At 52.4% G+C, this 21561-nt stretch overlaps 1 protein-coding gene across 4 annotated transcripts in view; it reads left to right on the forward strand.

Moving 5' to 3' along the window:
- Positions 1-21561, forward strand: part of FANCA (FA complementation group A) — a 39869-nt gene that overhangs the window by 15291 nt on the left and 3017 nt on the right. For all 4 annotated transcript variants that reach the window (XR_011482254.1, XM_070451376.1, XM_070451375.1 and 1 more), the window contains exons 15-37: positions 1463-1573; positions 2346-2441; positions 2518-2577; positions 3333-3421; positions 3946-4006; positions 4095-4144; positions 7243-7319; positions 8444-8557; positions 9531-9667; positions 9942-10012; positions 10326-10422; positions 10503-10690; positions 11694-11787; positions 12612-12788; positions 13235-13308; positions 14494-14622; positions 16875-16959; positions 17840-18003; positions 18443-18548; positions 19227-19283; positions 19404-19508; positions 20122-20234; positions 20822-20960. Coding sequence is in view for 3 of the 4 variants with exons in the window: in XM_070451376.1 (XP_070307477.1) it covers positions 1463-1573; positions 2346-2441; positions 2518-2577; positions 3333-3421; positions 3946-4006; positions 4095-4144; positions 7243-7319; positions 8444-8557; positions 9531-9667; positions 9942-10012; positions 10326-10422; positions 10503-10690; positions 11694-11787; positions 12612-12788; positions 13235-13308; positions 14494-14622; positions 16875-16959; positions 17840-18003; positions 18443-18548; positions 19227-19283; positions 19404-19508; positions 20122-20234; positions 20822-20960 (2394 nt within the window). In the remaining variant the exon portion in view is untranslated. The remainder of the gene's footprint in view (positions 1-1462; positions 1574-2345; positions 2442-2517; positions 2578-3332; positions 3422-3945; positions 4007-4094; positions 4145-7242; positions 7320-8443; positions 8558-9530; positions 9668-9941; positions 10013-10325; positions 10423-10502; positions 10691-11693; positions 11788-12611; positions 12789-13234; positions 13309-14493; positions 14623-16874; positions 16960-17839; positions 18004-18442; positions 18549-19226; positions 19284-19403; positions 19509-20121; positions 20235-20821; positions 20961-21561) is intronic.

The following is a 21561-nucleotide window of genomic DNA, read 5'->3' on the forward strand; positions in this document are numbered from 1 at the left end:
CTCCTCCCAGACTGCTGAGCCCATCTGGGTGCATGTGGATCTGGGATTTCAAGGCCTATTCTTTGTAGAAGCTTGGGTGGCAGAGCTGTTGCCTCTTTGCTGGGCTCTGTGCTCGGCTTGCCTGTCCGGTTGGTGGGCGTGGTTCGTTCTTTCACTGAATGAAGCTCCCTCCTGCCCCGTGCGTCCTCCGGCTCCACACAGCAGACCAGGGGCTCCTGCTGGACACGGGCTCCGCAGCTGTGTCCACTATCCTGGCACTGAGGATTCACCTGGGGCCCATGGAGTGCTCTGATGGCAGGCCCAGTGGTGCCGACTGTGTGTCCTGCATGCTCAGTCTGGTGACTGCATGTGTGCTGTCTGTCTGACCATCCTTTTTCAGAAGAGCTAGGGGTGTGATCTAGAGGAGGAGCTGCCGCAGGCCTTGCCATGTGGCGTGTGGGCCTCGTGGGGTGGGTGCTGCTCTTTGCTGGCTCATCCAGACTGCTCAGGGCCAACTCTTCAGAACCTCCTTCCCCCAGGAACCCCCAGGCGCCCTGAGTTCTCTAAGGGTCCGCTTCGCTTTCCTGCTGTGACCTGGGGCTTTACCGAAGGCCTGCCTGCCATGGCTGCCTCCCCTGCAGTGCTGTCGTCCACTCAGTTGAGCATGTGGTTGGAGTGGAATGAGTGTGTCTTTGAGGACAGTGCTCTCGTGGTCAGTTGACACATCCTGTCTCTACGGTTCACAGAAAGGCACCATATTTACCATTTTCTATAGGAATGTGTTCTTTATAAATTTTTAAAATGTTTTTAAATTTAAAAATGTTTATTTATTTTTGGCCGCACTGAGTCTTCCTTGCTGCACAGGTTTTGCCTAGTTGCAGCAAGCTGGGGCTACTCTCTAGTTGGGAGAGTACAATAAACGCCTGCATCTGATGGGAAGTGGAACAGAGAGAAGGGCAACCCCCCCCCCCCATCTCCATGGACGTGAATACAACCACAGAGCAGCCCAGTGTGCACAAAAGCAGCCGTGTTAGTTTTCGCCGTCCTCCCAGACTGCACTCATGAGGAGGTGGGAGGCCACGCAGTCTGGGCAGAGTCAACCACAGGCCTCTCATTGCAGTGGCTTGTCTTGTTGTGGAGCATGGCCTGTAGATTGGGGGCCCAGTAGTTGTGGTACACTGGCTTACTTGCTCCTCGGTATGTGGAATCTTCCTGAACCAGGGATGGAACCCATGTCCCCTGTATTTGCAGCAAATTCTTAACCATTGAGCCACCAGGGAAGTCCTACAGGACTGTATTTTTAACTTTTTAAATTCTCAGTCCATCTGTTTAGCTCGGGCACAGCCATGGCATCCTGGAGACGAACAAGCTAAAATGACTTTGCTTCCCTCTTCCTGCTGTTGCTGAGGCCGGGATGTAGGCACGGCCACTGCATGGCAGGTCTTCCTGTTGCCCCCACCTCATTCCTGGGCTCCTCCCCCAGGCCACTTTCGGCAGCACTAGGGGCGTCCACAGCTGCAGCAAGAAGGCGCTGGTCTTCCTCTTCAAGTTCCTGTCCGACCTCGTGCCCTTCGAGGTCCCCCGGTACCTGCAGGTGAGAGGCCGGCAGGACCTTCTGCTCAGTCCCTGGTCCTGGGGATCCCCCAGGACACTGCAGCAGGGAACAGTCACAAGACAGGGACGCCACCCTGGGGTGTCAGGGTGTACCCGAGGGAGGCAGGTTTCTTCCGGTAAATGCCCAGAAATCAGCATGTGTGGTCCTGGGAGCTGGTACGTGAGCAGGGCCGTCCGCGTGCCCACACACCACAGATGGTGAGGCAGGCAAGCATCCTGGGCCCCATGCTTGGTGTTCAAAGTGATCTATTTGTATACTGACAAAGATGCTGGGGGAATATGTCCCTGAGGCCATGACTGTTATTCCTGGGGTATAAGACTGGATGCTCAGTTCATGTTCTTTGTTACCAAAAGCATCCTGCTGTGCACTTGCTTTTGTAATGAAATGACTATCCCCAGTACTTGCTTTTGTGGGTAAGGCACTTGGAAAATGAACATCATCTTTCTGTTTAATTAAGAAATGTATATTTCATTTCAAAGAGTACACATGAGGTAACGCACATAGAGGAAGTGAACACATGCCCTCCTGAGTCCTGTCCCCCCGCCCCTCACTGCCTCCCTCCCTTGTGGGGCCTGGGAGCCAGCTCTGTGACAGGACCCTTCCTGCCCTCGCCTGGCCCAGGGCCCTGTCTGCCCCATGTCCTCTGTGGTCTGTGGCTGCTTCTGGGGCTCTTCTGTGGTCAGTGTGAGTGACTGCCCCAGAAAGTCGGGGCAGCTGAGGAGCTGATGGACTCCCCACCCTCTGCCCACAGGTGCATATTCTCCACCCACCCCTGGTCCCTGGCAAGTACCGCGCCCTCCTCACCGATTATGTGGCACTGGCCAAGACACGCCTGGCTGACCTCAAAGTGAGTCCCAGCTCCTCCTCTCTGTCCGTGGAGCCCAGCGCCCCAGGAGTCCTCACCGACACCCCTCTCTCTGCAGGTTTCTATAGAAAACATGGGGCTCTATGAGGACTTGTCTTCTGCTGGAGACATCACACAGGTAACGTGCCCGTGTTCCTCTCTGCGTGGCCTCCTTCCCGGACTCTGCACGTCAGAGCCTCTTCTGTCTGGGCACCCGCATGTGCGGCAGCCGGGGTGAGCCATCCTCTGGTGTCTGTTCACAGCAGCAGCAAGGGCCCCACGTCCAGTTACACTTCTTCTTGGGGTCCCCTTCACATGGTTTTTTTTACAAAGTGGTCTGTAAATCAGCTGGGAAAGGGCAGGGTTGTGTTTTTCTTGGAATTACAGAAAAAAGTGTTAACTGTTCATGTAGACACATGTCAGGTGGGTGTATGGGCTGTGTGTACTTTCCTAAGACACTCTAACCTCAAAGTTGTGAGTCTGTGAAGAACCTTTGGAGGTGCTGCTGGACTGTCAGATTAAAGCTTTAAAATATGTAAAGCAGTTTCATTTAAAATTTATTGCTGTTTATAAGTTGTCAATTCATAATGTTTTTAAATGTCAAAAATCAGGTCTCTGCATCTTCCCACCTGAGAATTTTGCATTGGGATCTTTGTTGCTGTAGAAGGGGAGTAGAAAGGGGGTGGAGGGACAGACACACGGGGGCTGGCAGGGCAGCTCTCACACATGGTGAGCTCACTGAGGCTGGGGGCAGCAGTCGATCCCTCCTAGCAGTTTGCTGGCACAGGGGCTTGTCTGCGTGCCCTGCTCTCTTGTGCCTCTCACCTGACCACAAAACCATAGCCCTGCTCTGCTCCTGCCTTTTCTTTAAGTCTTCTGTTTGTTTCCGTTCAGCCCCAGAGCCAGGCATCCCAGGATGTCGAGAAGGCACTCACGGTGTTTGAACACACAGGGAAGGTTCCCGTCGCCATCCTGGAGGCCAGGTAGGGTCACACACCGGGAGGGCTATTGGGCAGGCCCCAGCAAAGGTCTGTGGCCGTGATGGGCGGGCCCGTTAGGAAGGCTGTTCAGAGGGATCAGAACAGGCCCTCCCTTAAGCCACAGTGATTTTTCTTGTTCATGCTTCAGCGGTGACCGTGTGAGGCCAGTGCAGGGAGTTGAACAGCAAAATTTTGTAGAATTTGCTGTGACCCCAAAGCATGAATTCTGGCTGCTCCCAGCATGGGGTAGCTTTCTTAAGGCTTTGCCCCTGAGGGATGTGCATGCCTCCAGCTCCCACCGTCAACCTCCTGACCACGGATAAGCCCAGATTCCAGAATGCCCTGACTCCAGACACAGGTGGTCACCAGCACAGAGTTCTGTTTGTGCAAAGGGCCCCAAAACAGTGAGAAAGAAGACTTGAAAACATGATGCTGACCTTCAGGGATGGCCCCAGATGTGGATGGTCACTGCCCTGCTGCGGGTCCTCTGCCAGGTGCCGCCCTGAGCCTGCCCTTCTCTGTTGCAGCATATTCCGGAAGTCCTATTACCTGTCCCACTTCCTCCCTGCGCTGCTCACACCACGAGTGGTCAGTACACGTCTCCATGACCCTGGGGCCACGTTGGCAGAGACTGGGGTTCCTGTCGGCATCTCACAGAGTCTGTCTTTCTTCACAGCTCCCGAGAGCCCCTGATTCCCGAGAGGCTCTTATTGAGTCCCTGAGGAGGTATGTGTGACCAGTGCGGCTGGGGGCTAGCAATACAGAGACCTATGTGGTGTCACATGTATGCTCTATTTATCTATAAACAGTTGCCTTAAAATTAGTTGCTTAAAATGTTAAAAAGAAAATTTCTTTGACTCTGAATATCACAACCTTGCAAATACCATATGATGTCCGTTGTATGTAGAATCTAAAACATGGCGCAAATGAAACAGAAACAGGCTCACACACGGAGAGAACAGACTTGTTGCTGGGAGGGGAGCACGGTGGAGAAGGGGAGCACGGTGTGGGAGGGGAGCATGGTGGAGACGGGGAGGCATGGACCTCCCCTTGGGATCTGCAGATGTACACTGTTATATATAGGATGGATAAACAAGCAAGATCCTACTATATAGCACAGGTAACTATTCAATACCCTGTGATAAATCAGAACAGAGAAGAATATGAAGAAGAATGTATCAGTATATATAACTGGATCATGTTGCTGTACAGCAGAAATTAACATGATGTTGTAATTCAACTATGTGTCAAAATTAAAAAAAACAACAACACAAGTTAGACTAGAGAATCAGATATTTCTATGAAGTTTAAGACAGCCATGCCCCACCCATCCTGCCACTTCACTTTCTTTCGGGAAGCAAGATTTTCAACTCTTACCTGATTTTTTGATATTTTGCCCCAAATCTCCGAATAACTTTATTTCAGTACTTACCACTTTTTCTGTTTTAGTTTTCTTTCCTCCACCAACAAACATAGCTGTCCTTCCTGTAATAGTTTTTATAACCTCAGTATTTAATGCTTGTTTTTAAGGCTATCCAGACACTATTCAGAGTTGTTCCTTTTGTTTTCTCTGGAGTTCATAATCATCTTTGTTTTATCTTAGTTTTCCTTGTACATATTTATATGCCTCCCTGCAAACTCAGCTGGGTGTCTAACTGTTTTCTTGTTCAGAATCGTCGAGTATCCCAGCAGTTATATTGTAGGGAAATCTCTTCTAGGCCTTCTAACCTGCTCCACTGTGACTTACTAGCTGTTTATGCCTTTAAGACAGCTGTCAAAACAAAAAAAGCTGTCACCCTTGCGTCTCCCTTCAGCATTACCTTGTGCTGTCGTCTGCCATGGCTTGTGTTGGCTTCTGTTTGCTATGTAAAGATCCTCCTCTTTCTTGGTTTACTCCTTTGTGGTGGTGGAAAGCATCCTATGGAAGCTTTTCACAAAAGGATGGATGTGAGGTAAATTTTTTGACACCTTTTAGCCCTCACATTTGATAGGTAGTTTGGCTGGGTATAGAAATCTAAGCTGGAAATTATTTTCCCTTAAATTTTTGAGTCACTCCCTTGACTTCTAGTGTCCAGTGTTGCTGCTGAGATGTTAGAAACTTATAACTTCTGACTCTTTGCATGGGATCTGTGTTCTTTCTGGAGGCTGTAGTGTCTTTGTTCCCTGTGTTCTGAAGTTTTATAGCAGTACATTTCACTGTAGATCTGATTTCATTTCTGGGCTGGGCATATGATGGGGTTTTTAATCTGGAAGTTCATATCCTTCAGTACTAAGGAATTTTCTTGGCTATATAAAACCCTTTTTTTATGAAAAATTTAAGACAGAAAAGCAGAATAGAATCTGTCACCCAGATTTAATAGTCATCAGTAAATGACCAATCTTGTTTCATCTGTATCCTTCAAATTCACTTACCACCCAGTATGCTGGATGGTTTTGAAGCCAGTCCCAGACGCTGATTACTTTATCTTGGTTCATGTCATTGAAAGTTTCCTCTGTGTCTTTTTCCTTCTTGGAACTTCTCTTTTTTAGGTATTATATCTCCTGAAGTGTCTTCTGAATCTTTTCTCTTTTGTCATATTTTGCATATCTGTTTCATTTTGTTTTTCCCTCTCCTTTCTGGAAGATTTCTTAAAGTTTATCTGTAGGTACTTTTACTGAGTGTTTCATTTCTTCCATCAGATATTTCTTTGTACAGCAGTCCATTCCTTTTTTTTATATAATTTATTTTTGACTGTGCTGGGTCTTTTTTACTGTGTGAGCTTTTCTCTAGTTGCAGCACGCAGGGGCTACTCTAGTTGTGGTGCATGGGATTCTCATTGTGGTGGCTTCTTTTGTGGACCATGGGCTCTAGGGCACACGCTCACCAGTTGTGATTCATGGACTGTCCCACGGCATGTGGGGTTTTCCTGGACTAGTGATCGAACCCTTGTCTCCTGCATTGACAGGCAGATTCTTTACCACTGAGCCTCCAGGGAAGCCCCCAGCAATCCATTCTTGTTTCATAGCTGCAGTGCTATGTCTTGTCACTCTGAAGATATTAATAAGAGCAACGACTCACAGTTTCTTTTCTGTGGATTTTTCTGTTTCCTTGAGTTTGCTCTTTTTTTTTTTTTTTTTTTGAGTTTGCTCTTTTTAATTGCACTGGTTTCTGATTTTTGGGCTAAAGGCTTTACTGACCCCCGGGCAGTAGGTGGGGCCCCTCAGCCCCTCGTCTCCAGTCCCTGTGCACATTCATATTCTAGACCACAGCAGGTCTCTCTGTTCTTCTGCTTGAGTCTTGTCATCACAGTTTGCAGCACGGTGTGTGTGTCGGGGGGAGTGTCCTGCAGACCATGCTGCTGTCCATGTGTCTCATAACTGGGCCACTTGGGACTTCCACTCCTCTGAAGGTGACTCCATGGCTCTTGTCCTTGGATTCGCCCCTGTGCCATGAGGGCATGCCACCTGGGTCCATGCCCTGTAGCTGCCCTGCATCCTCATCACTGGACTTATATTTTGAGTGACATAAGCATTAATTGGGTGTTTTTCTTAGCATTTCTCATGAAAAGTAATTAATTTCACCTTTAAAATCTGGGAATTACCAAAACTTGACTGAGAGAAGTGAAAATCTTTTCTCATCTCTCTACCCAACAAAAACCATTGGCAGATGTTTATGTAGCATGTATTATTCAGTAGAGTCATGTAGTGTGGTATTGTATAATCTGTTTCTGTGTTGTATAGTTTACTGTATTGCATATTTTTGTTTTATGGTAGTTTCTGGAATTGTAACCTTGAGAATCAGTTTGAATTGCAGTGGACTATTTTACTGTTTCCTTCTGACCCAGAGCGGATAAAATTCCCCCAGCCCTGTACTCCACCTACCGCCAAGCCTGCTCCACTGCTGGACAGAAGCAGCCAGAAGGTGTGGCCCTCATTCGTGCTCATCTCCGCTTCCCAAATCACGAGACGTTGTTGGTGGCGCCCTAGTCCCTCTGGTCTGGTCATGTCATGCTTGGTCTGGTCAGAGCTGTGGCTTCAGAGACTGACTGGCTCAGCCCCGGGATGGCTGTGACACCAGGAGGGCTGCTGTGATGTCAGCCCTCTCGGGTCTCAGCCGGGAAGTACCTGCCATACACTTCCTGGAGGATGCGATACCAAGTCCACCTGACTGTCATCTTTGTGTGCCCCGCTGAGGTTGTGACGTGGTTTCTGTTTGCCCATCTGATTCGAGCTTTACATTCAGGTGACCAGCCAGGCTGAGGCCATGATGCTAGTTCTGCACCATGTCCTACTGGGGGTCTGCCTCGGCTCTTTGTGATGTTTGTGGGGGTCTTGCTGTCTCTAGGGGACAGTGATATAGATCTGGGCCAAGAGTGCATCAGACCTGGAGTGGCTGGGGACACTGTCCTACCCCACCACCTCCCAGGAGCAAGGTGCCATCTGCACAGGGCTTGGTCTGTCAGGGTCGAGATGGTGCCACTGTTTGCTGGTCACAGCCTCTGCTGCCTGCCAGCCAGGCTGACTGACTGCCTGCAATTCTATTCTCTGGTTCTGTCTGGCAGAACACTCTCACACAGTCTGCCACAGGTTCTGACGGCCAAGGGGACCCATACCTGTTTGGACCCGTATCAGAACATCTCACTGATGAGGTGCCAAGGGGCTGGAGGGCTGTGTCCACAGCTGAGAGCAGCCTCGCCCCTCTTTTCCTGACTCCTGGTCCTGCTTTTGGGAAAGGGCTTCTAGAACCTTTTAAATGTATGTTGAGGACTGGTAATTTCCTCTTACTTCTGATCTTACATCCTGTGGTAAAAAAACAGTATCACAATGTTACTTAAAAGTTTGAGAAACATCATCATCAGTTTGGCCATCATCTGTCCATAATTCATACCCGCAGCGCAGCCTCCCTCCACAAGCGTTTGGTCTTTTTTATTACATATGTACTATTTTACACTTGTGGCGATGATGTGCATAGAACCATGGTTTTTTCCTAAACTTCCGTGTGCTTGCTGTCTAGCCCAATTGTGAAAATCACCTCCTGCCTCTCAGATGCAGCCCAGGGAGGGGAGGTAGAGCCCAGCGGCGCAGAGGAGCCACTGGACCTGCTCACGGCTGCCCTGCAGGAGCTCAGGGCCTCTATGACGGACCCCACACAGCATGATGGTGAGGAGGGGGCTGCAGGCGGGGCCGTCCACGGTGGGTGTTAGTGGGTGGGAAGGCATGTCCTGTGTGCTCAAGTTCATGGCTGGTCCCTGAGCCACCGTGGTCATCGCGTTCCCTGAGCTCAGCATCTGTCACAAAGCCTGACCGTGCCCCGGTGGACATAGAGGACGCAGCCTTGTTTCTGACATGCAGGCTGTCCCGAAGCCTTGGCGGAAAGTGAACTTTCCTCGGCACTGGTGGGAAAGGTGATGTAGAGGAGGAAGCTGTGTGCTGGGCTGGTGTGGTTTTCTTTCTGACCTCCACTGCCCGGCACCTCCAGCCCTCAGCCCTGGGTCTCTGCTCCTGGACTGTCTCCTCTGGAGGACCTGGAGAACCAGTCTGTGCAATTCAGAGCATGCGGTGGCCACAAAATCAAGTGCTCAGTTCCAGTAGTTTTAGACTTTTGTTATGCTAAATGCAGAAACTAATATAAATGAGACATGTTTTTAACTGTACAGGTCCATTCAGTATATGCAGATTATTTTCAGTCAATATACTTAATTTTTGGAGGTAAATGACAATTTGAAAAAACTTGCAGATAAACCATGTAGCCTAGAAATATCAAAAAAATTAGGTATGTTGTGAATGCATATAGTGTATGTACATTCACATATGACCTACAGAGAACATGGAAGCCTGTGAGGAGTCAAAATTGAGGGTCAGAAGTGACACATGGTTTTCATAATCCCAGCCCTGTGTGGTTAGCTCTGCCACAGCTGTGGTCACCCTGCGGGCCCAGGACATCCCCTTGTGGCCAGCATGGCCCTTCCTAATACCGCCCCTGCAGCCTGTGGTCCTGGGGGACACCGAGGCTGGGTCGAGGGGCTGCAGCAGGTGTCAGCGCCTGCAGAAGTGGCAGGTGATTCGAGGTGGGAGTGGTGTAGACACAGTGGAGGCAGGGACGCCCCTGCTCATGGCAGTCCCTCTCTCATAGTGCTATCAGCTCAGGTGGCCATGGTCTCCGAGAGGCTCCACTCTGTCCTGGGCCTCAGCGAGGATGTCGGCAGTGGCGAAGAGGCCCCGGTGCAGCTCAGCATCCAGGCCCCTGAGCTGCAGCCGCGGGAGCAGAGGGTGAGTGTGGGAGACCGTGTGTGAGTGAGTTGAGTTTGGTATTGTCTTCATGCAGACTCTGCATTTGGGAGGAAGGTGTGGGCAGGTCTGCTGACCCTGTTCTCCACTGACACATCCCATCATGACCCAGGGGGACCTTCCCAGGGTCTGGGGGTTCCTGTGACCTGGGAGTGGCAGCCTTCGCTGGGCAGTAGCCTGTTTTGTAGTCTCATGAGCTTAACTCTGATCCTGTGTGTCCAGGGTGTAAACTCTCTGACGAGACCTTTCCTCTCAGGTGGTGGACCTCCTGCTGACGTCTTTTTGTCAGAACCTCATGGCAGCCTCCAGCGTCGGCCCACCGGACAGGTAGAAGCCGGGCAGTCCCAGCAGGTGGTTGGAGCTATCCCAAGGGCGGCCTGGTGCTCCTGCTGAGAGGCCGTCGGTCTTGGTCCAGTTCTGGGCCCTGGGCCGCCCCCGATGTCTTGCTGCACTGGGGGAGGGCAGGGAGGGCTAGGGGCTGATATACCACAGGCACATGGCCAAGGCAGCCTCGCAGCAGGTGAGCCTGCTCTCTGGGGAGTGACTTGGCTTTTCCTGGATCTGCGGTGCCTGCCTGCTCATCCATGGGCTGGGAGGGCTGGGACTGCCACTGCCCTGTTCTCTGTGGCTGTCCCCGTAGGCAGGGCCCCTGGGCCACCCACTTCGTGAGGGCCCTGTGTGGACGCAGATTCCTGCCAGCCGTGCTCACCAGGCTCTGCCAGCTGCTCCGTCACCAGGTAGGGCTGCCATTCCCTCCAGCTGGGAATGGGTCCCGCACCCTGCCCCGCAGCACCGAACACCTTTTCTCTCATCTTAGGGCCCAAGCCTGAGTGCCTCACATGTGCTGGGCTTGGCTGTGCTGGCTGTTCACCTGGGCGAGTCCAAGTCTGTGCTCCCCAAGGTGCACGTGGGACCCCCCGCCCCTGCCAGGGGCCTGCCCATCCCCGAGTTCATCGACAGCCTCCTGCCCTGCGCAGCCCAGCAGGCCTCAACCCTGTGTCTGAAGTAAGTGCGCCTCTTGTCAGCAGTAACATGTGTTCCCTAGACAGCACAGACACATGTGCTCTGTGCTATGCTAGTCCACACCTCCCGGAAGGAGCCTCGTCTGGATGTATCTGGGCGCCTGCTGGTATCTCTGGTTAGGACAGTGAGGTCATCCTGCCTTGCTCCCTGCCTTTGGAGACACTGGCTCTGGGCTGCAGGTGTCCTTCTCCAGGCTGGGTGGCTGGCAGCTGGGTGGACCTGCCCCTCAGGTTCAGTTCTGGGGTCTCCCTGTGGCGAGCAGCCTTCTCTGGGGGACTTCTCTGCACGCATGGCTGTCCTGTCACTGCACACACACCACCAGAACCTCTCCCGAGACCCAGCAATTGCAGGGAGCCCAGCGCTGGGCTGGCAGGTCTCATGGCTGGGGCGAGAGCAGCCATGCCGTGGCAGACACCTGGGGCTTTCTGCAGCTGCTGAGGTGAACAGACTGAAGTCAGGACAGAAGCCAGAGACTCTGGCAGGGAGGGAAGTTGGCAGGGACCAGGGTCCCGGCTTGCAGACTAAGCTGACGTCAGCAGAGAGGGAGAGCCAAGCAGAGGAGCAGCTCTCACTGACAAGGCCCCCGGGAGTCAGGCCCTGTCCTCACCGCCCAGACTCCCTGCCAGCCTCGGGGTCAGCTCTGCTCTCGACAGCTTCTGCCTGACTCGTCACAGCCACCATGGGTGGGAAGAGCTGAGGCTGCAGCTGGACCCACTTCTCCCTGGCTTGGAGGTCCTTGTAGGCAGGAACAGCAAACAATGTGTGGTCATGCCCGTGAACCCCATGGGGCACGCCCTCCCCGACACGCTGGGGAGGCAAGCCCTTACATGTAGTGCTTGCATGTTTACATTTTCCAAGATGCATTACTGGGGGTGGGGTGGGGGTGCTGGGATGCCCTTGGTTCACTTTGTGTGACTCATGCTGACTCTTCCACCCTGTATTTTGTGTGGATCCTGTTTCTATAATTTCCGTTTTCTGCTTTCAGATTTTCTACAGCAGCAATTTCTTACTCCTTGTGTAAGTTTTCCCAGTCACATGAGCTTCTGCACAGCTGTCTGTCTCCTGGCCTTATAAAAAAGGTGAGTCTTCTGGGTTCCTTTCTCGGCCAAGTTCCTGTTTTCTATGGGTCTCTGGCCCAAGGCTGTGTGGCCTCCATCTCGTGCTCGGCACCACCCTGGTCTGTGGCGGGCTATTACTGCCTTATGCCTTTTCTTTCTGGCTGAATTAAGAAGAGGGGGTGTAAGATGAACCACAGATGTCCCTCCCGTTTACAAAATTGGCTCATTAGCCACAAGAAGTGTCTTCCCAGGTAAAGAGGCACTCTGTACTTCCTCTAAAGATAACCCTGGAGACTGCGTGTTGGGATTCTGTGTCAAGGGTGGCAGGGCTGTCCGTTCCAGCGGGAGCCAGGGTTGCGGCACATGCAGAGTTCCAGGGAGCCTGTCCCCTCGGCGATGAGCCTGCTTCTCAGTTCCAGGCTCAGTGTTGGACTCCTGGGCCCTGCTAGGAGCTGCCTTGTAGGAGCAGCCTGGGGGCCACTACCACAGTTTCACAGTGTGGGACAAGGGCAGGTCAGGGGAAGTGGCTTCCCAGAAGAGGAAGCCCACCTCAGGTCCCAAGCTGCCATGGTACCCTTGCACTGCCTGTGACTCCAGCAGCACAGGGCGGGGGTTTCTGTCTTGTAAGGAAAGACTGGTGGCTCATCCATCACCCAGGAGCATCTCACACAGACCCCAGTGCCAGCGAGCCTCAGGGGACGGCTGAGCACGACTGCAGGACACAGTGGTCTCAGATGTACGGTCAGAGCTGCTGCCCCCTGAAGTGCCATCTGAGGAGCAGGGGCTCCCCACTGCCAGCTGAGCGTGGCCAGCCTCACAGCACACACGCCACTGGCTTTTTTCAGTTCCAGTTCATCATGTTCAGATGGTTCCCAGAAGCCCGAGACCCCCCGTCTCAGGAGGACCCGGCTAGCCCACCCTGGAGGCCCCTGTGCCTGCCTTCCGTGGACTGGCGGAGAGCTGCCCTCTGCCTGTGGAAGCAAAGAGCCCTGCAGGAACTGTTGAAGCAGGAGGGGCTCCAGGTAGGTCCTGCTGTCCCTCCCTGGGACACCTGCTTCACACAACATGAGGTTTTGAGGTTAGTCCCTGTGGACGTGTGGAGCTGCCCCAGAATTTAAAGACAGGGCGAGTGCTGTGCGACTGCTGGAAGCTTCACGTTATATGCCCAGTTTGGTGAGCTGAAACCTGAGTTGTGCAGACACCACTATCTGTCCAGGGCCAGGCAGCAGTGTGGAGGAAGCAATTTAAGACCAGTTTGAAAAGTTTCAGTTAGCTTCACTTTCAGGGTTAAATTATTGGTTCTTGGGGCTTCATGCCAAGCTCCCTGTCTAACACTGGGAAGTGGCGTGAGGATGAGGGTCTGAGACACAGGAGACCTCCAGCTGTGATGAGAGCCACATTCACAGCCCGCCCTGGGGCTTCTGTGCTCCGTCCTTGGCATGGTGGTCACTTGAGCTTTTTCTCTCAGTTGACTTATAGAGACTGGTTACAGCTGGAAATAGAAATTCAGCCTGAAGTTGATTCTCTTTCAGATACAGAAAGGTAAGTGCTTAAAGGATTTGCCCTTTAAAACATTACACTATTTTGTGTCATGATATCCTTAATTTAATGTTCAGTTTAACATACAGTCTATGTTATTGTACAGTCTGTGAGTATAATTTTACTCATTCTATTATTCAAGGATCACTTCCTGGGCTCCTGTGGTTCGGCAGACATTTCTAGAATGTTCTAGGAGCTAGGGATGTAGCATGAACAAAACAGACGGGGCTCCCCACCTGCACTTCCACCCTTTTAGCCCTGAGCGGGCACTCCCGCCGAGGGACTGTGCAGCCCGGAGGCAGGCAGAACAATACAGCAGGGCTGTGGAAGCAGGTGCTGGTGGGTGAGGACCAAGGAGTCTGAACCCCTGAGGGCTGTGGTCAGGGAGCCACGATCTCAGCTGGTGTCAGCCAAGGAGGGACAGGGCAGGCAGGGCTTCGCCAATTCTGGCTTCGAGGCGCGGCACCAGGAGTGAGCAAATTGGGGTCTGAGCCCCTGTGGGTCCCGGGGCCGGTGGATGAGATGGCTGAGCCGTAAGGCGTGCTGTCTGGGGCTCAGGCATGTGCTGAGGGGCTTTGCAGCAGGGGTGGCTGTCCTCAGGCCACCATCTGTGGTGTGGTCAGAGACGCTTCCGCACACAGAGATGCTGTGACATGGTGTCAGATTCCGATGGAACAAGCAGACTTAGGAAGGACAGCAAACAGGAGTGGGAGTGGGAGTGACGACACTGCCTTCTGCAGCTCAGAGGGTGGGGTGGAGGGGCTGGTGGGGTACTCCCACCTATCAGCTTTGTGCCCGGCTTGCTTCCTGAGTGCTTCCTTCCTGTGCTCATGAGCCCGGGGCCTCCCTCCTCTGCAGCGTCCTGGCATGCAGATCCAGAGTACGCCTTCTTAGCTCTCCCTCAGCACACTGTGCTGTCAGTGAGGAGTCAGGTCAGGGCCTCCTTCCTTCGCTCCTCACTGCAGTGCCCCCTGCCTCTCGTGGTTGTAGCTGAGGCCCTACTTGGGTTCTGGTCTCCCTGTGGTCTTAGCACCGGGGAGCCTGGTCCACATCTGGACACTCTGCTGCTGGACCCAGCCAGTACAGAAGCCCCCTCCGCCCCCCGCTCAGCAGCCATGCACCTGCGGTCCCCCACCCCTCCAGCCGAGGTGGCCTCCCTCGGCACAGACCCTGGCGTTTGCATTGTAGGCAGGACTTCCAGCAGTGGGCCATCCACCAGCACTTCCTCCCCATGCCCTCTGCTGCCGGTGGCTGCGACGGAGACCTGGAAGCCGCTTGCACCACCCTGGTCAACGTGCTTATGGACTTCTGCCAAAGGTTAGGAACGTTGGTGCCCAGAGGCACGTGTGTTTTGATTTTGGTAGCTCTAAGAATGTTTTTATTTCTCTTGGTCCACACATTTGCACTTATCTGATAGCAAGTCTGAATCTTCGCAATGAAGGCAAGCTTCTAGTATCATCTTTCTCTCTGTGAGTCACCTGGTCAGCAAACGTGAGGAGAATAAAAGGTCTAGTAGGTGGTGGGCTCCAGTGTCGCCACCCATCGTGCAGGAAGTACTGGTGCGGACTGGCTGCCATGAGAGGCAGGCCTTCCCAGTCCCGTCTGGGCTGTGCAGGCTGTGGGCGTCTGACATGGCCTGTTCAGTCTCATCATCCTCCTGGTTGAGGACATATACTGTGTCCAGGTGGTATGTGATGTTATCTTGTTATGGTTTTGATTTGCTTTTCCCTAATGGCTCACAGTGTTGACCATTTATTTATCTTTTTTGGACAAATGTCTGATCAGATCCTTTGCCCATTTACAATTGGGCTATTTGCTTGTTGAGTCGTAAGGGTTCTTTGTATAGTCCAGATGCCAGGTCCCTTGAGATACGTGAATCACAGATGCTTTCTCCCATCGCTTAAGTCATTGGTTCACTCCCTTGGTAGAGTACTTTGATTCATATAAGTTTCACATTTTGAAGAAGCCGTATTCATCTGTTTTTAGTTTTAGCTTTTGGGCCTTTGATCCATTTTGAGTTACTTTTTTTCCCTAAATTTATTTATTTGACTGCATCAGGTCTTGGTTGAGGCACACAGACTTTCCAGTTACAGCCCACAGGCTCAGTTGCGTCTCAGCATGTGGGATCTTAGCTTCCTGACTGGGCATGGAGCCCACATCTCCTGCATTGCAAGAGGATTCTTAACCACTGAAACACCAGGGAAGTCTTCTGATTTAATTTTTTGTAAGATGTGAGGTAGGGATCTAGCCCCATTCTTTTGTATGTGAATGTCCAATTGCCCCTTTTGCTGAAAAGACTGTTCTTTCCCCATTGAATGGTCTTGTTACTCTTGTCAAAAGTCCACTCACCATATGTGTGAGAGTTTACTTCCGGACTCTCAACTCTGTTCTACGTATCTTTACATCTATCCCTGTGCTAGGACCACACTATTTTGATTACTAATAGCTTTGTAATAAGTTTTAAAATTGGAAAATGTGGGAATTCTCTGGCAGACCAGTGGTTAGGACTCCACGCTTTTACTGCTAAGGGCCCGGGTTCAATCCTTGGGTAACTACAGTCCCACAAGCTGCACAGTGTGGCCAAAAAGTAAACAAGGAAGTAAAACTGGAACACGTGAGTCCGCTAACTTTGTCCTTCTTTATCAAGATTGTTCTGGAGCCGTTGCAGCTCCATCTGGGTTTTAGGATCAGCTTATCAATTTGTACAAAATGAGCTGGGATTCTGATAATGACTGCACTGTATCTGTATATCAGTTTGGGTCCCTCCATTTGTTTAGGTCATCTTTAATATTTTTCAATAGTGTTTTATAGTTTTCAGTGTGCAAGTCTTGCATCTCCTTGATTAAATTTATTCTGAAGTATTTTATTTTTTTTAGCACCATTGTAAATGGGTCATTGCTTTAATTTCACTTATTTGCTCAGATGGCTTTTTATGGTTAATTCTTTATGATTTTCTGTATATAAGGTCTTGTCATCTGTGAATAGAGATGGTTTAACTTTTTCCTTTCCAATCCGAATCACTTTTATGTGCTGATTTATTTGCTGAATTGTCCTGTCTAGAACTTTACAGTGCAGTGCTCACTGGAGGCAGTAGGAGCAGACACTTTGTCCTGGTCCTGGTCTTGGGAGGACAGTTTGCAGTCTCTCATCATTGAGTACAATGTGAACTGTGGGTTCTTCATAACTGCCCTTTGCCAGGTTGAGGGAGGTCCCTTTTACTCCTAGTTAGTTTTTTTTTAATCATGAGGTGGTGTTGAACTTAATGCTTTATCTGTGTGGGTTTTGGATTTCTATTCTACTCATGTTTATTACATTAATTGATTTTTGTATATTGAGCCAACCTTGCATTCTTAGGATAAATCCCAGTTGGTTATGGCACGTAATCATTTTGATATGTTGGCGGAGCTGGTTGCTGGCTTTGTGTTGTTGCTGGGGCACCATGCATGCCCTGTGGTCCCTGGGTACTCCCTGGCCCTGTGACCACAGGCCATACTGGAGGCAGGAGAAGAAGAGGTAGCCCAGCAGAGATAGGAGACACTAAGGAGGCTTTCACTGTGTTTTTATTTCAGTTCGAGGAGTTATCATCACTCAGAGAATTCTGATTTGGTTCTCGGTGGCTGCAAAGGAAATCGGGACATTTTTTCCCGATTGCAGGTGAGTTAGAAAATGCAAAATTCAGCGTGTCCACTGCATCAAAGCCATGTGCTATCAAGATATTTATTGAGTATCCAATGAGTCCAGACGCCTGTTTTAAACAGAATGAAAGCCTGAGTCACAGACCTGGTCACTCAGACGAGAGACCACGTGTTCTGTGAACACATGTCACCATGAACATCACAGGAACACAAAAATGAAAGATGAAATACAGGAAGCATCTCCAGGCTTTAAGACATTTAAGATTAGAAAACAGGAAGTAAAAATATGGACTTCAGTAGTAACTTGGTTACTACTCCCATTCTCTGCTCTTTAACTCTGGGTGCTGTGCTGGGAGGACAGACTCTTGAGAACTGATATAAATAACCCTCCACTTGGCTGAGTATCGAGAGTTTGCAAAGACCAGGGGCTGGAGCCCCTCCTGTTTCCTGGGTCACTTGTCACTGAGGCAGGAGCACTGAGAAGGGTGCAGAAGCCCTGTGTGTTCTCAGCCTGGAGTGAAAAGTGCCTTTCTGTCAGCATGCTGCCACCCAGATCCCCTGAGAGTGGGCTCTGGGGTCAGAGAGCAGACCAGGCCCTTCCTTCCTTCTCGCCGGCTGTGCGCTGGGAGTCTGAAACTGGACGTGCCCATGCAGCTCTGTCTTATGGGACCTGGAATTCTCGCTGTCTCTCTTTAAAAGTGCCTGAATTTAGAAAATGTGAAGGATGAAAGGGAGATCCTAACACCTCACACAAAAGGGATGTCTGTCCTCTGTGTCCATCGTAATGGGAAATGCAAGAAGTACCTGGGAGGGCAGCCACAGCAGGAGTTGTGGGCTTAGAGGTCACGTGTGACAGGGCGATGAGGAGACGGGTGCTCTTCATCTGCTGCCGTCTCCAGGAGATGGCTGCTGACCTGGAACAGTGCCCTGCACCCCTCGGCCACGCTGCTTCCCGCGGACACTTTCTCTTTGGAGTTTTCCACAGACGCCTTCAGGCGCTGGCTCATGGGTGGGACGTGGCCAGCCGCCTCCAGAGACAGCGGGAGCTGCTCACGTGCAAACGGTAACACGGTTGTATCCCAGGGTCTCTCCCCACTTTGGGTTCTCTTCCCTCTAGTCGTGGGTCTCTGGGGTGGCCTCTCCCCGGGAGTCCCCTGAAGAGCAGGGTCTGGACCCAGGATCCCTTCAGTTCAAAGGCCTCACATTGAATGTGGGCTCAGGGGTCCTCGCAGCAACTTCACCACAACTGAGCTGTGAATTGACATCCTTCCCAGGCTAGTGAGCTGGTTGGTTCATACACTGCTCCCACCCTGGGTCATCATGAAACTGCATGGCTGCTTTGGGGATGCACAGTGGTATCTGTGGGCCCAGCAACACAAGAGCCTAGGCCCTCCAGGGAGGGACGGGCCACAGACTAGGGCCAGTTCCCAGCAGGCCGGGAGGGTGGCTGCTGCTCCAAGCGTTGCTCTCGGGGGTCACTGTCCATACCTCCATCCTCCCAGCACCCTCCTCGGCCTGCCCCCCTCCATGTTGGTCAGCAGCCCCTGTGCGGAGCAGCCGGCCACCCCCAGCTGTGCTGATTTCTTCCACTTGGTCAACTCAGAGTTGGTAGGTGTGGAGCAAGCGAGATCAGGTGCGGGGTTGGGGGTCATGTGGGCACCATGGGCTGGTTCTGGGGAAAGTTCAGGAGTGCATCTGTGGTTACATGGAGCCAGTGGCCTCGGTATGGGCCCCACCTGCATGGGGTTACTGAGGACAGGCCGTGGCACTTGGAGCCGCAGGGAGTCCTTCACCCTGTTGGACACAGGCAGCGAGACCAGAGACCGGGGCCAGTGCCCTCTCTGGAAGATGACTCCTTCACAGAACCTTCCCCAGGTTAGTGGTTTGGGCCCCAGAAGTGCTGACCGACCTGTCTGCTTCACCTCTGGGCACAGAAGCCAGACAGTGCCCACACCTGGCTCTTCAGGCTCCGAAGGGTGCCCGCCCTTGCTTGTGCACAGTCAGGGATGGGAGGTACTGTGCCCCCGCAGGAGGCTTTGTAAAAATGCACCACGTAGCTGGAGGCTGATCTGAGGTTCTGGTCATCTATGCGGAGCTTATAGGGTAACTGGGGAGCAGCAGAAATGAGGTGAGATTTTCTGTTCAAGTTCGTTCTGGAGGCTGTTCCCCCTCAAGCTCTGAGAACGACCTGTGAAAGCAGCCAGGTGTGGGGGGATGAGGGACAGCATGTGGCCGCCCACCCTCGTCTTCTGCCTTCCTTCCTCACTGGCCTCTACTATCTTGCAGAGGAACTTCTCCCACGATGGTGCCCTTACCCACGACATCACTGTCCACTTCTTCAGGGTAATTCCAGTTCCCACCACCCCTCCCATGTCACTCCTCAGACCTCTGGCCTGGCCCTCGTATGTGCAGTGGCTCCCAAGGTCCACGTGCAAACCCAGCAGTGGGGATCTCCTCCCCCAGGGTCTCCTCAACACCTGTGCACGAAGCAGAGACCCATCCCTGGCAGCTGACTTGGCCCTGACCGCCTGCCAGACCCAGTGCCCCCTGCTGCTCACTTCTGCTCTGGTAGGCCTGCCATCTTCATGGGGGAGCTCCTGGGCCTGGAGGGGTGCCGTGGGAGTCAGTGAGGCTGGAGGTCGCACATCCGTCTAGGGCTTCCTGGCTGTGTGATCCCAGGCACAGTGGGTGTTAAGTCAGGAGAAGATGCCCCCGGGAGCAGAACTGGAGCGGGAGGTCAGGGTTGCAAGAGTCCATTCACGCCACAGCCAGCAACAGGAGTCATTCACACTGCTCTGGGCTGAAGCTGCCGGCTCAGCCCTTGTAGGCCTGCCCCTGCATGGTGTTCTGAAGTTCCTCAGATGGGGCTCGCTTGTGGGCTTTCTTACCACTTCTCCTTTTGTCAGGAGGGAGGACACAGCCCCATTCTTTCAGAGCAGCATGTCCCCCACTGAGCTCCCTGGGCAACCATGTGTCCTCTGAGGATGAGCTGTGTTGGGCCATAGATGAGACACTGTCCTTGTAGTTAAGAAGCACTAGATGAGCAGAGCCAGGCTTGGGGGAGTGGGTGTCAGCCCACTCAGCAGGTGGATATGTCCTACCCAGATGGTCGGGGTCACTGAGATCTCCAAAGCGTCGTGGTGGGGGGGAATGACTGTCAGTGCCCGTTCTCTCCCATGAGCTGTGGTGGTCGAGCCTGGAGCCCGAGCTGCACTGCCGGTGGAGGAGGTGGTCCCAGAGCCCGCTGCCTGCAGAGCTGCAGAAGCTGCAGGAGGCCCACCTCTTCGCTGAGAGGTGAGTATGGTCACATGCTCTCATTGACCTGCCCAGCATCTCAGGAGCCGGAGAGGCCTCTGGACAGGCCCTGCAAGGTGCAGGGTTCACTTGCCCGTCTCCTGTTACTTCCCTGCAGATGCCCTCCTAGACGTCACTGAGAGGATCACTGGTCCCCTCCAGCCTCCTTACGTTTTCCTCTGTGACCATTTCCATCCCTCAGGCACCCCCAAAGAGTCAGGGATGCTGGAAACCTCAGAAAACAAGGAAAGCCAGTTTGCCCATTGACTAATCGTATAGAGAGCAGGAAAGTTTCTTAAATCAATGCACTGTATTCTGTTTTTCACTTTTGGCCGTTTCAGCCTGCTGAAGGACCTTGAACATCACAGTGCAATTGGAGCAGGGGTTGTGTGGGAAGCTGGTGCAGATTCTGGGGTCTGGGGGTTGGGGGAAGGGTTCCAGGCGACCCTGTGTTCCACACCCTCCTGTCAAAGCTGAGACCCCCTGCAAGCTGCACCGCTTCCTGTGTCCAGGGCATAGGGCCAGTCTGTGCAGAGCCAGGTTGGGGCGGGGGTTCCTGTGGTGACACACTCCTCTTGTCTGCGCAGTGTCTCCTCCCCCCTCACACCATCCCCTGCACCTGGCCCGTCCTGGCTCTGCGCAGCTGCCCTGCACTTTGTGATTCAACGGGCCAGGAAGGAGAGCATATGGCAGGAGCTGGGGAAGCTGGATGGCCAAGGAGAGGAGGCAAGGATGACACCCTCTTCCTGCAAGCTCACCTTCTCAGGGTTCATCTAACAACACTGTGCTTTTCAAGGACAGACAAGTGTTTGGGGTCCTTGTGACTTTATTTGGAAGTAAACCTTCCTGGGTGTATAGGTTTGATAAGACTTACTCTCAGGTTAACTCCCAACTGCTTTTATTTGACCTGTTTATCCTCTCCACAATCCCTGGGTGGGGGTGGTTAGGGTTGACTGACACCCATCAAGGTACCTGCACCCCATTCAGCTGCTCGCTGAGACCAGGACAGGATGGAGGGCTGCTCAGAGGGCAGGCTGGTGTCCCTACTGGGAGCTGCCATGGTGCACCCAGCTGAACCCCTGGTTCTCTAAAACCCAGAACTCCCCAGCAGCTCAGGTTGTACACACCTGCATGACAACAACTGCTGAGCTGTGGGGTTTGAGTGATTATAATTTCAAGTAACAGACTCCCAGGGAGCATCTGTTCTTAGACTTTTCAGGCTGTAAAATTTGGAAGGCTTTCAGTGGCTTTGTATCTTCCAGACCACTGTCCCCTTACAGGCCCACAGAGATGGGTCCCCAAGCAGTAATTGTTTATAACCCATTAA

The sequence above is a fragment of the Odocoileus virginianus genome, chromosome 20 (assembly GCF_023699985.2).
Source record: "Odocoileus virginianus isolate 20LAN1187 ecotype Illinois chromosome 20, Ovbor_1.2, whole genome shotgun sequence".
In the NCBI taxonomy this organism is placed as follows: domain Eukaryota; kingdom Metazoa; phylum Chordata; class Mammalia; order Artiodactyla; family Cervidae; genus Odocoileus; species Odocoileus virginianus.